This window comes from Haliotis cracherodii, unplaced genomic scaffold (assembly GCF_022045235.1).
Source record: "Haliotis cracherodii isolate W230 unplaced genomic scaffold, xgHalCrac1.p SCAF_8, whole genome shotgun sequence".
NCBI lineage: Eukaryota > Metazoa > Mollusca > Gastropoda > Lepetellida > Haliotidae > Haliotis > Haliotis cracherodii.
Window position 1 is genome coordinate 3,095,100 of NW_027266341.1, and position 18,011 is coordinate 3,113,110.

General features: G+C 39.6%; 1 protein-coding gene across 1 annotated transcript; it reads right to left on the reverse strand.

Moving 5' to 3' along the window:
• Nucleotides 1–5,263: 5,263 nt before the first annotated feature.
• On the reverse strand, nucleotides 5,264–17,654 carry LOC139450372 (sushi, von Willebrand factor type A, EGF and pentraxin domain-containing protein 1-like). The gene is made up of 17 exons (XM_071232054.1): nucleotides 17,572–17,654; nucleotides 17,395–17,483; nucleotides 16,182–16,530; nucleotides 15,547–15,673; nucleotides 15,154–15,278; nucleotides 14,413–14,595; nucleotides 13,736–13,915; nucleotides 13,148–13,381; nucleotides 12,522–12,716; nucleotides 11,894–12,088; nucleotides 11,412–11,706; nucleotides 11,100–11,186; nucleotides 10,783–10,827; nucleotides 9,717–9,785; nucleotides 9,424–9,590; nucleotides 6,216–6,377; nucleotides 5,264–5,641 (listed from the first exon to the last, which is right to left on the reverse strand). Exons 2-17 carry the CDS (start codon nucleotides 17,461–17,463, stop codon nucleotides 5,403–5,405), a joined length of 2,721 nt encoding a protein of 906 aa, XP_071088155.1. The 5' UTR covers nucleotides 17,464–17,483; nucleotides 17,572–17,654; the 3' UTR covers nucleotides 5,264–5,402.
• Between the last annotated feature and the right edge of the window lie 357 nt (nucleotides 17,655–18,011).

The window sequence follows — 18,011 nt, forward strand, 5'->3', positions numbered from 1 at the left end:
ACGCGAACAACTTAAAGCCGTGAAAGATAGAGGACTGATTGGATATTTTAAAAATGGTAAGCTGTTAACTAAACCACGAAATGATGAACATAACCATGACACACACAAATCTGAGAGCTCAAAACGACAATTGAGGAGTACCTCAAAGCGTGGTGGCTACCATAAGAGATAACAATCCGGCCAGGGCCAGTATTCGACACAGAATGGAAATAACACCGGTAACGATAAACATTTGTCATTGTTGTCCTGGAACATTTGTGGCCTTCGTAAAATGTTTGATGATTGTGACTTTATTGCCTACCTCCAATCATTTGATATTGTGTGTCTCTTGGAGACATTTATATCAGATTTCCCAGACTTAAACTGGTTACCTGGTTACCAAATGTACTTTGCCCCAGCAGTTAAAACATCATTGTCAGGTAGATGTTCTGGTGGTGTGTGTCTCTGCGTTAGGCAAGATGTTGTGAACATGTGCACTCACCTTAGCACCGACATAGAAAATTTCATATGTTTAAAATTTCCAAAATCTGTGTTTAATTTGAAATGTGATTTAATGTTGTTGTGTACATATGTCCCTCCGGCAGGTTCAACATTTTACAAAGGGAGAACTGATTCAGGTTGCCTTATTGATAAAGTTGAAGCTTTTATATTGGAGCATTGGTCTGATTTCACTTCTTCACATGTGCTACTCTATGGTGATTTTAATGCCCGCACAGGCAACGAAAATAATCCCATTTCTGAGGAAAGTGATCACTTTGGACATGATGATGTATACATTGATGTCGACAATGCCCCTGTTGAACAACGTGTATCGCACGATGGTACTATCAATAGATTCGGACGCATTTTATTGAATCTATGCTTTGTACTTCGTATGTTTATACTAAATGGGAGAGTTTATGGTGATAGTGCAGGCGAGTTTACTTTTGTAGGAGATACTGGTTCTAGTGATGTTGATTATTTTATTGCATCTGCTGATTTTTTCCAGTATGTAGATATGTTAAATGTTGATGATCGATCAGATTCAAACCATTTCCCTCTTGAATTATCCTGCAGGTTTCCTTGTAGCAATCGCGCCATACATAGTTTAGACTGTGAAGATGATGTCTCTATGAACAGTACATTTTCATGGAACGAATCGAAGAAAAGCATTTTTATCACAGCACTTAGATGGTCCTTGCATATTCATGAAAATTCCTTGATGGATAAAATTGAAGCTAATGTAGAGGAGGGGATTACATATTTGGTACAGTATGTTCTAGCCTCGGCATCCTGTATGAGGAAACAGATCAAATATGGTGAAAATAAACACGATAAACCAAAGTTGAATAAAGCATGTAGGGCAGCAAGATCTGAATCCAGGAAGGCTCTCAGAAGGTATAGGTGTTGTCGCAGTGAATACAACCGACAACGCTACTATAAACTGAGAAATGTGTATAAAACCTTTTGTAGAAAGTTCAAATATGATCTTAAATTGTCACGGCTAGTCCGACTAAACAGCACTTAACACAGTCCGAAACTATTTTGGAATACTATACGTTCTCTTCAGAGACATCCTACCCCCAAAGGATCTATATCCCAAACAGAATGGTTCCATCATTTCAAGAAGTTATTCTCAAAAGATGTTTCGATATATTTGGTAGACAATGAGTGCTTTGAACGTGATGATGATGGCGTCAGTGAAATTCTTAGTGATGTTGACATGCTTCTGTTGGAATCGCCTATCACGGAAACGGAAATATTTAATGCCATATCTCACCTTAAAAAGGTAAATCTGCTGGTACTGATTGTGTTATAGCTGAAATGCTCAAGTACTCACTACCTGATACTATGCCTTTTCTGGTTAAATGTTTCAATCGGATTTTTGATACAGGTATTTTTCCTTCTATCTGGTCAAAATCAATTATTATTCCGTTATTCAAGAATGGAAACGTAAACAATCCTGACAATTATCGGGGTATATCTCTCACAAGTATCCTCAGTAAAGCATTTACATCTATCATCAATAATAGATTAACAAAGTGGTCAAATATGAGAGATTTGATCCCTGAAACACAAGCGGGATTTAGAAAGGACTATTCTACTTTTGACCACATATTTACTTTGTATGCAGTCATTGAGAAATATTTATCGTACAGGAAACGTAAGTTGTATGTGGCCTTTGTTGATTTTAAAAAGGCATTTGATTCTGTAAACAGAGCTTATTTGTGGAGGTGTTTGAAAAATAAGGGTTTAGGAGGCAAAATGCTTGTCATTATTAAATCAATGTATGCAAATGTAAAATCATGTGTTCGTTGTGGTGATATTAAGAGTGACTTTTTTGATTGTCCGATAGGTTTACGTCAAGGATGTGTTTTAAGTCCTATACTTTTCTCATTTTTTATAAATGAGTTATATGTTGATATCATACAGTCTGGTAGACATGGCGTCCATTTCTCCCCTGATATAATAGAACTTTTCATGCTACTTTTTGCAGATGATGTGAGTTTGATGTCTAGTACTATTATTGGTCTACAGAAGCAGCTTAACATCCTTTCGGAATATTCAGATAAATGGAAACTTAGTGTTAATCTTGATAAAACAAATATTGTTATATTTCGTAGAGGTGGTCGAGTGGCCACAAGAGAGAAATGTTTTTTTAAAGGTACATGTATTAATGTTGTGCATGAATACAAATACCTTGGCATATTGTTTACCCATACACTGAATCTGAATAAGTCAGTAATTAATCTCACAAACAGAGCAAAGAAAGCTCTGTTACAAGTCCACTTTGTTATGTCTAAGCTCGGAGTTATTTCACCAAAAATGTATTTTAAATTATTTGATTCTCAAATACAACCTATTTTACTATACGGGTCTGAGATATGGGGTTGTAAAGAGTTCTATACAATTGAAAAGGTTCATCTCCTCGCTTGTAAAAAGTTTTTGAATGTTGGCATGTCAACACCAAGTAATATGGTTTATGGAGAATGCGGGAGATTCCCATTGTACATTGGATCTTACACTCGTTATTGGTGTAAAATAATAATAATCCCTGAACACCGTTTACCCAAGAAAGCCTACAACATGCTCGTACACCTCGACAATCTTGGAAAGAACACATGGGCTTCTCGTAGTCGTACATTGTTTTTTACATATGGCTTTGGCTTCATTTGGCTGTCCAAGACAATTGGTAATGCAAATGCTTTCATTAAGTACTTTCACATGCGTGCCATTGACATGTTTCATAAGAAATGGCATTCAGATATTTATGAAAGTTCAAGATATGATACTTATCGCCAATTCAAGTCATTGCTTGAACCAGAATCCTATTTATCAAATTTACGGTACAGGAATTCTCGTAACACCCTTATTCGTTTCAGACTTGGCCTGAATGATCTAAAAATTAACACAGGGAGATTTTCATCTATTGAAAAATCGATACGATTATGCCCATTTTGTGACATTGTTGTCGAAGATGAATACCATTTCATGTTTATTTGCCCTATATACGAAAATCTAAGAGACAAGTACTTACCGAAGTGGTCTCTATCTCATTTTAATGCTAAAAGATTGTCTTCATTACTCTCTTGCAAGGATCTTATAACACAACATCAACTGGCTTTGTACATACATAATGCTTTTTTGTTACGAAGTGAATGTAACTCCGTTGTATATGGGCCTGTGGCCTTTCATACAATAAAGAATTGAATTGAATTGAATTAATGTTCGGGTGCATAATCTGTTCATACAGTATATTCCGTTGGCCATGTTATTAACCATTTGTTAAGAACTTAGTTCAGAATTACATTTCCTAGGTTACAGCTACATTTAAAAGTCTGACATTATTTTGTTTCTATCCACATGCATATATATTCCGATTCCTTAACGATCCTCCTGGTGATCAAAGGTGCTGCCTTGAAGTTGTATCAAATTACGTTGCATTCAATACCATGGACAAGAAGTCTTGGGCGCTGTGCAGATCTCGCGATTCCTCAGTTGTGCCTCTATCCATTGTTATTGTTGATGGCAGGGCGCACGGGTGGCCCAGTCGTCTAAGGCGCCGCGATTCGCTTTGCAGAGTTGTGTCCCTTAGGCACGCCAGAAATCTATGATTGTGGGTTCGAATCCCGGTTCGCTCCGATTATGTTTCTATGTTTGTCAGCACCATATCCGTGCTCGTGGGTTTCACCGAAGTGGTAAACGTCTTAGACCTGCATCACTTCGGGCTTTCCTCCCACATTAAGTTGACACGCCGCGATATAACTGTAATACTGTTAAAAGCGGCATTAAACCCGACTCACTCCCTATTGTTGATGGTGCACGCTGTACATGTGTCATGATATTATATTTTTCGATACGACCACCTTCACAACTGTTAGATTTTATGAACACTTCAACAAACATCGTCCCATCCGAGGCATGCAGTTGTAAAAAGGCTCTTTATTTTGGAAACTCCTTAAACTTTCCAAACTAGTTCGTCCAACGAAAGCAGTGGGTGTGATCACATAAACTGCTGAATAGAAAGTCACATCTTAAACTTGCTTTACCTTTCAAACAGGGATCTGATAGGTGAATTAAAATTTGGAAACCAACAAATACAGCTGCGGTGCTGACACAATGCGAAACATGGTAAAGCCGAGTCTGAAATTCGAATCAACGAACTCAGCTTTTTGGCCCGTCTAAGAGACTAAACTCTACACAGAGAATAGCGAGCGGTACGGGCCAGACGTACACGTGCCCCCTCACAATGTGACAACTGGGAACATGATCCTAGTCACTTTGATTTAGTATAATTTACGGCGCATCATCCTGTTTACAACGCATAGGTCAAAGGTAACGACGTCGGTCGCGGATTGTAGTTTGATTGGCGACTCCTGAGAGTTTCTAGGGCTTTCGTCTTTCCCTTCACTGAACCACATGCAGCAAAAGTGACACTGTTCGAAATATACATATGCTCACTCAGCAGTGAATAAGTACCCGGTAGGATGAAATGGTAATGTGACTGTTAACGACATTGTTCGAAATATACCTATGCTCACTCAGCAGTGAATGGGTACCCGGTAGGATGAAATGTTAATGTGACTGTTTACCCCGCGATAATAATAATAATAATGTCGCGTAATGAGCATTAAATTGGTGAATGGAATTTGGCGCATTAGATATGGACTTCTTCTTCTTCTGCTTACTTAATTATTTTTATACTTGCAAACGCTTAATGCCTTAAGTCGATTCTGTCGGACTTTATTGCACTGATCTCCATCAACGTTATAACAAACAGGACTTTATTTAAATGTTTGTTGTCACTTTTATTACACAACATCCAAGTTATAAAGAACAATACATTGGACTGATTGGCATATTCCATGATGCGAATGTGGCATTATGATCATGACATGCTTTTCACCTGACAATTCCAGTTCTTAGAAAGACAGACACAATTCATTGTCACAGGTCAGCAAGAACTCGGACACTCTAAGATCATCAGGAATAGCGGTGTTATTGCCAACGTCATGCTTCAGGACACAGTTTGGCCTTTCACTCGCGGCCTCGAGACATGGATTGCATGTCATGGCTCCAGAGTTCGTCTGATAGGTTCCCGGGGGGCAGGGGTAGCAGGGGTGGTATCCAGTCATGGAAAATGTATCCGGGGAACACAATTCTGAAATAAATGAGAAATGCAAATACTAAGTATCATACAGGGGGTCCTGCAAGCCCGTAATGTTTCGTCAACATGCAATGGAGTCGTCTTGTGGTACAAGGATTTGTTCATGACCTAGGCAGAATTTGAAAAAGCTCTTTCCTTGTGTTCCCGACAATACTGCCACAGCAGCATTAAACATCACTAACATACTCACTTTAAGAGTCCCTTATAATGAACTAGAGATACACGTTACATGATGTCTGTATACCTTCACAATACAATGTATGCTATTTAGTATTAAGTTCTGACAATATTGACGCAAGTTGATGACTTGTGCTATTTTTAATTTGTTTTAAAAGAGATAAAAAGGAAAATGCTATAGGCTATGTTTCAATTTTTTCATTAACATAATCTGGATCTTCTTGTAATGATAATGATCGATCATGTTATTTTCATTGTTACTTTCAAAAGTAGTATTCCATTATCCGCCATTATCCACCCCATTACACATGTTACGTTACGGGGCGATATTTCATATTTGTATCCTCGCGTGGATGTCTTGTAATTCAAATCGCATCATCAGTAAACTCACCGATACAGTCCTCTTTGGTTGTAGATCCAGTAGAGGCGGTTGTATGTAGCTGTGGGCAGAGATGGCAAGAGGTCGCGCCCAGACTGTTCTGATAGGTGTTGACAGGGCATGGCACGCATTTCCCCTTCATTTTATCTTCGTACGTCCCCACCGAGCAGGGCACTGGAAGTCAGATGAGGGCACATACTCAGTTGGAATTTATATTGAACGGATATTGTATACGATTATTTCTCATTCTGTAGTAACCAATACGTCCCTACAACTGCTTGAAGAACTGCTCAATGGTCCAGCCAAGGTCGGGTTTAATGATTTCGTTCGCATATATCTAATTTATCGCTGGCATATTTTCTTTCCGCAAAACATAGAGAAATCCTGTCTTTATAAATTTATGTTCCCATTTACCCCGTTTCGACGACGGCGTAGTCATCCCCTGCGACTTGATGCTTACCAGTTACTTATATATTTATACATTCAGTAGGTGTAGCAGGCCTAAAACATATGCCAGAACAGGCTGGTAGATAGCAGGTTAAAGTATCTCATACTGCATACAGGTAATAATGTACACTGTGCAGTCTCCAAGAGACTACCACTTGTGACGAATACATCATGATTCTTTGCGTTTAGATTAGTACAAGTTACATATCTACATGTTAAAGGAACAAAACCCTTGCCATAATCATACGAAAATGCTGAAAGCAGTGTCTTTTGTTCGAATATATCATTACAGTACTGTCGGAAATGCTAGAAAATGTATTTCTGACTTCATTCATGAATACGAATCGTAGGGCTTTATAATATTAAATATCATAAATCAAAATAACGCAAATCTACTTTACCTAGCCTATCCTAACTAACACTGTGATTAGCCTTAGGAGGGAATTTTACAAGTAAAATGATGATAAACTTAGAACATATCCGTGTGTTGTCATCCATGTGTGGCCTGTGGCCTGGGGTAAGTACCTAACACCTGTCCCGACGTGATGACCTCACACCGTTCCGTGCATTCTTACAGGTGCAAATGTTGGGGATGGTCTCAAAACATTGCTGTTATGCGTTGACGAGGTACCAATAAGAATTGTACTGATACGAGCTTGGAAAAAATGACGGAATAGTTGAAACCTATGAAACAGAAGGTTTGGGAGGTTGGGTTTTTTAATCAAGACGTATTTTTTTATTCTGCAGATAATTTCTTCTGCCAGCACCTGACTCAGCTGATGATGTCCCTAAATCTGTACTATCACCCAAAGGTATGATAACTGGGGCAACATTGTTGACATCTATGCCGTCACGTTAGAGGAACTGACAGCCTATTTCAAAACGTGATCTTCATCCTTTTGCCATACCTCTGGTGTGATTCTAGCAAAGCCTGCGTTAATCAACCCTTTGACATGTGGGAGTTTGGATGTTGTGTCATGTCTTGCCACGAACCCTTTACAGGTAGCCAAGACATGCTCAATAGGTTTGAGCTCACAATGTCTGACTGGCGTACATCAGACAACGTGACCGTGTGGTGGGACATATGTCTTGTACCTTACTGGTTTCTTATTTAGGCGAATTGTTCCCACAACTTGAACTTTTTTTCAGATGGTCTGGATTCGACATTGCAAGATGTCAGATATTCTTGCATTGTCGCCTTCAGACTACTCATGGTTGTCGCGACAGTATCTGGTTCTGGAACGTTATGATTATAACTGGCGTTATACATGACAATGACACTGGGATTGTTTAGATTGGGCAGGAGCTGATGTTCCAACCAGTCTATGAACACATCGCCACTTGTTTCCCAAGGATAATGACCGCACATTTAGAATTATTATAAAAAAATGCAGCAAAGAGGGTTTGGGTGATCCTGGCACAGTCAGGCTGGTTAGGCTCATCATCAGCTCAGGGCTCTTGCCCCCTCTGCACGCAGCCCAGACAGCGAATGGGACTTCTCTAAGGCAGAGCTGCCTAGTCAAACCCACCCAGAACTTTTCGGAGAATGCGAAGACTCCCAAACACTGCAGCCTTCTGCATTACCCACATTGTCTGAAGGGCTGTATTCCTGGTAGCATACCCGGGTACACTCCCGATGTCAGTCAACAGATTGGGGCACCGAAAACAATGGGGAGTCGGACAACTTGGTACTTGGGATGCAAGCGTGACATTTCGAAAGTGAGGTCCTGACATATATCTCTTGATTCTTGCCAATCACATTAGTGTCGAAAGGGACAGTGAGTAAGTGAGTGAGTTGGGTTTGAATGCCGCTTTTAAAAGTATTTCAGTCATATCGCGGCGTGTCAGCTTAGTGTGGGAGGAAAGCCCGAATTGATGCAGGTCTCAAACGTTTACCGCTTCGGTGAAACCCACGAGCATGGGTATGGTGCTGACAAACCAAAAAACATAATAGGGATGAACTGGGATTCCACCCCAGAGCCATAGGTTTCTAGCGCGCCCAAGGGACGAAACTGCTTAGCGAATCGCGGCGCCTTAGACGACTGGGCCACCCGTGCCATTTGGAAAAGGACAGAAACAATCAATGAAATACATATGGATTTCATCGGAATCAGGTCCGAGACTGTATACGGGCCTATTTCAAAGAATTTTGCATTTATCATTTTCCATGACGCCCTCAACATTTTCTTGGGTCAAAACCACAAGCCTGGCGACGACAGTAATAAGATAATCGAGCCCCTTCATCATCTCGCTAAAGATAGTGTGTTTGTGCTAAAGCTGGGCATCTACTGTCAATGTGATAGTCCAACCATTGTTATGATAACGGAGTCAGATGCGCATATTTATATAGTCCTTTCAGACTTGCTTCATTGGACTTGGAATAAATGTGAACTTGCTGTTCGAACGTTACTTCTGTAAAATTGTTGATAGGGCCTTTTATGCAGGTAGGTTAATGTTGATCGCATGTTGTATCATCAGCAACAGTCTGGGGAAACAATCTATCCTTTTTTAACTTGAAAAATCAAGGCAAGCGTTAACCTGAACACAAAAATTTATGGTACAAGTATTTATAGTACAAGTCAAAATACAAAATTGCACTTGTTTATCAAATTTGGAAAGGCCTCCACATGTCTGCCATAAAGCTATTTTAAAGCTAAGGCAATTAATGCTGTAACCTTGATCGAACCCATCGAACAGCTAAACATACCAGGAGACAGGGTATAAAGACATGAGAATGTACCAGTATGAAGGAGCCCTGAAACAAAGTACATACCACAGATGCCGGACTTGGCGTCCATTTGGACATGACCCCCGGTACACTCCATGGTCATACTTCCTGTTACTGCACGTGCCTTCAGCTGTGGTATTATGGGAGTCGGAGTCGGGGGAGGTTGAGATGGGAGAAGTTCAAAAGAAGGCAATCCATGTTTGTGAGCAAAACTGACAAATAAAATGGAAAACAATCGTTTCAGAAAGTTTCAGAAAATTCATTTGTCTATAACATGACCTTATCACATTCAACTCTTAAGGCAATAATTTAAACAGAATATATTACATTAGACAAACCTTTTAGTTGACGACGTTTTCACACCAAAACTCTTGCTCATACGACGAATAGCAAAGTTGATTTTTGGCCTGAAAAACAGTTTGAGAGTTGATTATGTTTGAAACATTTATTTATTTTATTTGCGCTTTTCATTGTTCATAAAAATCATGTTAATTTACCATTTTGCACGCAAGATTGATTGATTGATTGGTTGGTCAGTTGGCTGTTTAGTTGGTTATAGTCAGAATGTAGCAGCAGTTTTCGCCCGGGTATACATTAACATGGCAAGCTTAATCATTCAAGTTTCGGAAGTGGTCAGTTTCTAGACGGTTGTCTGTTCCAACATGTATATATGAGCGACAAGAGGGCGATTCGAGGGTTTGTTAGACTAAGTCATATATACCTGGCAAGTGTTTGATACAACAATTTGTGAGCACCAAATTCCTGCCAGCGTCCAACACCATTCTGGAGTCAAGGACGCAGACAGGCCGGTTTGTTTCAAGACATTCGACAGTGTCATAATTCTAGACATTCCAAAGCGCACAAACATTAATTCTACGTCTGACACGTATTTGGCCCATTATTTTACCTTGTAAACCTGAAAATGTGAGTTTACATAGTTTATTGATTATTCATAGATTGAATGATCATTTCCCAGCGGTGCGTACTGATTTCTGGGTTGACCTTTGAATTTGACATTTGAATATCTCTCATAACAATATATGCTTATAGCTCTTTGATAGCCAGGGGCGGTCGGGTAGCCTAGTGGTTAAAGCGTTCGCTCGTCACGCTGAAGACCCGGGTTCGATTCCCGACATGGGTACAATGTGTGAAGCCCATTTCTGGTGTCCCCTGCCGTGATATTGCTGGAATATTGCTAAAAACGGCGTAAAACCATACTCACTCACTCACTCACTCTTTTATAGCCCTAGCCCATCTGCAGCAACACTGAAGACTGAGTGTGGGCATAACACGAATACAATACCGACTAACTGATTATATTATGGATGCTTAATAAGTAAAAATAGTTTACAAATCATATTGAGTAGTTTTCAAACAATGTGTTAAATCATCTTGCATACAAACCTTGGGGCCGGTGTAGTGATGTGATTCGCTTTCATATACATTTTCCTGAAAGATCAATGTTTTCACAAATGATGGAATCTGGTAAATTAAAATCAATTTTTAAATATTTCATATGGTTTAACGTGAAATATAAAATAGAAATAATCAACAGATGCAATAAATTAAATGATGGTGTTTGATATATTTGAAATGACACATCATGAAATACTGCCGTGCATTACATCTTCAATGATTACATCTATAGCAATAGTTGCCAACATGCACTCGATAAAAACACCAGCGGAAACTATCAATACAGCATCGTTCGTAATAGTTACCTCATTGCGGTGTTTGTTGACATCATATTCTTGGATTTCTCGACAAGAGTTTGTAGCAAGCGCTTGGCCGCCTCTGGTGACATCGTCCTACAAAGAAAACATACATGTTGATTCACAACCAATGTGATAAATTACAAACAACTTGGACAAATAAAAAAAAATATAATCTCACATAAAATCCCAATTTCAAGTTTGTTGCATTTTCTTTGGTTCCAATTCAAGGGAGAGCTCAGGTTTGTTGCCTTCATAGACGAACTTTAAGGTTGGAGAGAAAAGAAACGTAATAAAGAGTTGACATGACTCTGCCTTTACTTGTTTGTGTTCTTCAGCCGGAAAGTCATCTTTATATGAACAAGCTGCTTTGGTCTCGCCACGGCTCGTCGCTTCCGCCTAAAGTCCAGATAGCCGTCTATGTCTGATTCCTCGCCACAGGTGACATCAATGTCATCCACCGAACATGTCTCTTGTGCACAGGGTGATATACCCAGGGAGTTCAAATTGAACAGGAACTGTTGCTTGATCTGCTGCAGTGTCTCCGGGGCATCACAATTGCCCCAGAAGTAGAAGAGTTCGGTGGGTAGAAGGTATTCATCGGGATACGCCAGATCTATAATTAAAATATAATCCGATTGTGATCTTATGTTTTGATGGGGCACGAGTCCCCAAATGGTCCCAGATTCATCCTGTTTTTTATCCTTTCCTTGTCACAACCAAACCTACGCATGTTCGTTTCACGAACGTCTGCAAATTCTTAAATGGAAACACATGCTTGTTAAAAAGTGTCTAATATTTACCCGAGCAGTCTGGCACAACGCTACTTGGTTTCCACTGGTCAGAGTTCAGCCCACAGACAAAGGTTACCCCTGTGCCCTCCCCTTCCTTCACGTCAAAGCCGTCATTACATTGGAGTTGGCATACTGTCCCATCTAGCTGCTTGTCACATGCTAGTGCTCCGTTCTTGGGCGCAGGTAGTTGTGGACATCTCTTCTCTGAAAGGTTGGTACTCTCGTGATAACGGCGTACATTCCTCGGCACAATTTATAACGATATATATAAATGATAGCAGCAAGATAACGAAACGGAACATAACTATGATACAAAAACGTTAAATATCCCAAACCCTGCTGAATAATGCACATCCAGTAATATGGTCGTACTGCAATTATGGCTACCAACTGAATGTTACTATATGAATTGTTTCACTCTTATATCCAGAAGATGGATGTTGGGATGTTGGTCTGCAGACGATTAGGGTCCCAGTGCGATCTCAGTAGTTCTGTCTGATAGGATGCAAATGTAATGAATTATGTAACCTTGTATCGATGACTTAATATTGCATGATCTCCCCTGTATCCTACAGCATCAAGCATACATTGAAGTCCAATGCTCAGACCACAGAGCGAGCCATGAATTTGAACTCACTAAAGCACTTTGGGTTGTCTCCGTCGATAGGTTCCCAGTAGGACGTATTGTCAGGATGAACACATGAAATGTAGCTACTGCCTTGAACAAAGGAACCGGAGCGACACGACAGCTGGCAAACAGACTGAACTGTTAAACCATTACACGTGAACTTCATATCCGTGTCGCCAACCGAGGGTCTTGGGCAGTCAGTCTCTGCACAAAACAATCGAATATTGTCGGCAGTGTGAGTACATCTGTATATTTATCAACGCAACTCAAAATCGAAAATATATTTGAGCAACAGAACAATACAAAATATCTGTGTTTACCTGTCGTATACCGATGTAAATATAGTATAACGTTTCTTGACATGGACGAACCTGTCTTCATTTAATATGTACGTTAATGAGTATGGTTTTACGGCGCTTCCAGCCATATCACTGCAGGCACCACGATGAACGGGGTTCTGTAACATGGGTGGGAATCGAACCTTCTAACCCTGTCGACCTGCATCTTAACACCGACACCTAGACTGCCCGACTCTTTCGGGAGACCTTTTGAGGAGACAATGCAGTCTCAAAGATATCATGTTATCTTCAAATCTCAATATACAAGTGAGACAGGTCCTATGTTTACTGACTTACGTTTGAGCTCCACTGTAAACACACAAGAAGCCATGTTGCCTGCATCATCAGAAGCAACATACTTCAAGATGTGAACACCAACGGTCAACAAAGATCCTGGTGGTCCACCTTGAACCTGTTTCACAACCACCTTTCCTGAATTGTCAGTTGCCTTCAGGGGTGTCCAGTGGAATCTTTCGTCAATGGTGTTGATTTTCTTAGTTGGGCAGTTTGTGAAAACCGGCTTGACGGTGTCTGAAAGTTATAATACTGTGCATTTAGAAGTGAGTGATTTTGATTTCATGTCCCGTCTAGCGTTTTCTGAGCTATATAATGGTGGAATAACGATAGAAGACAATGATTGCAGACAATGAAAATGACAGTGCTAAGATAAGTCAACTGATATTCATATAACTGTCTTTGAATAGTCTTGTTGATTGTTTCAACACGGAACTGATAATGTCTCATGTAAAAAGAAATATGTCGATATAAAATTTAATATCTTTTATATTTCGTATTAACCAATTTTTTTATGAACATCTCCCACACAATAAAGTAGTATCCGATCATGTTGATATTATTCCGAGTTTATGGTTATGTTTGTCACACCTTCACATTTCCAGGCATTTTGACTCCACTTCTTGTTGGCCGAACATATGGCGCTGGCACCCCTGCTGGGAGAATACCCCGTGTGGCAGAAGAGTGTACATGCACTCTGGTAGCTGTTGCCATCTGTACAGCGGACATGCGTTCCATGAACTGGCAGAGCAGGCCTACCACACTGGATTTCTGGACAACAGATGCTTCCTCGTCAATCAATACTGATCGTTCATGATATTTAACAAATTATGAATGAACTACATGTAAGGTTACACATGTACATTACAAGAGCATTATAATGTTTTTTGCTATAATAAGACACTGTAAAGCACGATGAATATAGCATCTATGATATAGATTTTCGGTGACATATTGTCACATGGCGGAAGAACTGTTGAAAAATACAAAATCATGTAGAGACATAAGTTGACGTGTTGGCCGCTTTGATGTAAATTACAAGGTCATACAGAGACGCCGATGAACAAGTTGGGGTGACTGCATTTATATCACAAATTATTATAGAAGCATACATTTACACCTGGCCAGTTGGAAGTATATTAAAAGCTCATACAGAAGCGTACATGCACTGTAACATGTTCGAGAGATTCCCGGTACTTTACAAATCATATGGAGACATGGTTTAAGGGAGGGGCTCTAATATATAACAAGCTCTTGTGAAGACATACTTTGGCATGTTGGACGGTTTGGAGTATAAGCTCCACTTCTCTGGCACGTGAGAGTCCCTGCCCCCGTCAGCGAGTATCCGGAGTTACAACTGTGGGTACATGTGCTGCCATACACTCTACCAACCGACCCTGAACAGTGAATATTCCCATTCGCTATACTGGGTAGCTGGGGACAGCGAATTACTGAAATGGTAGGTACAGAAAGAACTGATACAACATATATAGAGCGTCTGTTGAACACCAAAGTGTAATAACAAAACATAAGGATGGTATGGAAATAAACCTTGGCTTAATATAAGTTTAAGTCTGGGGTGCAGAATATATTTCTTGGGGACATTTGTATAATCATTGTGTGATACAACTGCTAAAATTGGAATACACTGAAATACTTCAACTACATGTCGGTTTTATTGTGAATATTTAACGATTATCTGGCGAAACAGATTTCATTTGGCGTAGAAGGAAACATAGCTGTGAAAATTATATGAATGTTTCCAGGTGTTGGTGAAAAGGGTAAGCGTGTCCTGCCATATCGGCACCTCAACACAACTTACAATTCGCTGTTTGACACTAAACAGCAGTACTTCTGCAATGCGACTGCGACATGTAAACAAACCAAATCATCAAGTGATGGACCAGAAAATTGATAAAATGATATGTTGCAACTAACAACGAAATGTCGAATGTCGACCTAATCAAAATTAATCAAGTCTTTGTACACATAGAGCTCGTCACGCCCACCTTTAACAGTGAATGACACCGCACATGAAGCAGTAGCGCCAAGATGATCAGTCGTTTTGTAGCTGACTGTATGGCGCCCGGCACCGAACCTACTGCCTGGCCCCTTGCCACTTGTTAAACGGGTACTTAACAAAAGAAAGTCACCATGTCACACGCTGATCGGGGATAGAGTGAAAACGGGTTTGATTAATAGAACAGAATTATAATAACAGAGAATAACGTAGGAAGGGTGAAGCTATCAGAATACGGAACAGGGTAAATGTCATAATTGTTCAACGGTTTGATGAAAATATAAACTTATCGCATGTATCAGATAAAGAATTTGAAATCTTAAGATGGATTACTGAAAAGAAATAAAAATGAAGATCAGGTGAAGCAGAAATCATGACTAACGATCCGATCCTGTTTTCTTTGTCGGTAACTTTAGGGCCGCCCCATCTGACTGTGGCATCGGACGCCCCGGACTCGGCAATGATAGTGCTGGGAATCGGCGGACAAGTTATCGAAGGTGGGCTGTTGACTGGAGGGTAAAGCAGCACAGGCTAAAGAGGTGTTTTAAATAACATAAATTGTTGAAAGGTATTATTTAACATAAATACTCATTGATTAATGAATTCATATAGACATGACGTACATAACTAATTCCGTCTTTTATATGAAGACACAAGGATGTAGAGTAGGGAATCATCAAAACTTGAATCACACATTTGCAAACCAAGATGTTATTAGGACCATTCATATCGATAAAACAACATGCATATGCGAAAAATAGAACACCGAATCTTATAAATCATTTGATAAATGACAGGTTCTAACTACCTAAAATGTGTATTTAACAATATGAATATGTGAATATATTCTTTCGTTTCTAAGTAGCAGTGTTAGGCCAAACTCACTCATAAGGTTTTATAATAAAGTAGGTTTTATAATAAGGTATAGGGTATTATAAGGATTGGCATCTAACTTAGAGGTATATCTAAATATCAATATACCTGCACATGTGCATATGAAATCAAAACATATCTTACTTGGTCTAAAGGGTCTACGACGCCTGAAGAAGGGTAGCCGCCGTCTAATCTGGTCGTGGGGGAAACGTGCTACCTTTTTAACTTTTCTGAATAATTTCTTAAAAAATCCCCTCTTGTGCCTTCCCGGAGCACCTTCCTGTACAAACTCAGATTCCAGCCACTTTCCTCCAGAACAAATGTAAAACGAGTTGTTCTCTTCAGATAAGCACACTGTTTGCTCTGGAAAATGATCTGCCGTTATCTTTGCTTCGTCCTCTCCTGGAGTAAAGCAGTGTGATATTTTCCGTGGAAATGGGGTGGTCATGCAGTCGTTGTGTGTCGTGGAGATATCGCCATCCACATCATCCGACTACAAACAATGGAATCACAAGGTTAATATTCATGATGTTGAGCTATACATGCAGCTAGACACTATTCAGAGCATGTAACAGCGGCTTCTTAATGATTGTCACGTCAAAATCATCAAAGCCAGCCTTTTCTAATGTGTTGCCTAGATGTTCATAATGTTACTTTTACCCGATTCACAGAAGTAGCACCAGCCTAAAGAACATCCAAAGTATGTCATTAATCAACATATGAATATGCCAAAATAATGCGACGACTTAAATTACAATTCCTTTTACACAGTGTTGGATCATTTCTATAATTAAGACTGAGACCATAACAAGCTTCACCCCCAAATAGATCCCTTATCTTCCATGCAAAAGTGGTCGATAAAGTTAAAACAAAATCTAAAATCCTTGGTGTTATATAAGCCCAAACATTAACAGGACCACATAAATATATATTTTGTCCCTACAGTTCGAAATATTTACGTTAGTACATTACCAAGTACGTAATGTAAGTAATACCAAATTATTTTTCCCCATCAGGCTTGAACATAATGTGACCGATCGCAATCAAACCCCACTTAACGGTGAGATATAATTAAACGTGAATACTATGTAACAGTTTAATGACTGATGACGTCATTTCTTGTGTGACGTCACATCAGTGACGACTTTTCAGTACTGTTATCTCTCTTGAATGGTGAAAATCATTAAGAGACATTATTGCAAATGATATATTTGTTCGGAATTAATATATTCAAGTTTTGACATCGCCCTTGATTAAGGAAACTCGTGTAAGATTTCTTAACACAGTGTAGGTTTTTAAAATCAGCGTAGTACACACATGTAGATAATAAAGCATTGTCGTAGATTCATATACTTACATATGATAAGGAACACGAAAATGCCAAGCAAAGCCCCGCAATGTATAGGAAGTTATGTGTTCGGTCCATCCCAGTATTAGTTGAAGTGTCTGCATAAAACAAAGCATAATTACACATGTTACACACACGTGTCGAACATTACATGTATTAAAGATATCTCTCTCAAACAGCTCTTACCTTAATAATAGTCTGCAGATTTGTTATTCTATCGCGATTTACTTACTTATATAACCCAAGACAGAACCCAAACACGCCTTTTTCGCGGAAATAGGCACTGTTTCAACCAACAGTGAAACAGTATCCTTCTAGAAGAGCGTCATTGTGGCAAGGGTATAGATTACAGCTGGTGTCATATCACATAGGTGTGACGATGGCGGCACGTCAGTAATCAGATCCGGTTCTTCGTGTACAAACAAGCCTTACAAACAGTCTTGGGGACAAAAACAATCGCAGATTGTTGGTTTGTTATCGGGTTATTTACATCATGCATCATCTGTTTGTGCACGTTTACATTTCTTTACTCGGTTTATTATCACACCGGGTCGGGTTGGTTTTCTGTAACATAGGAGTATCATTTGTCTAACCTTAATCAACACGGTTTCGCTTACATTCCAAGC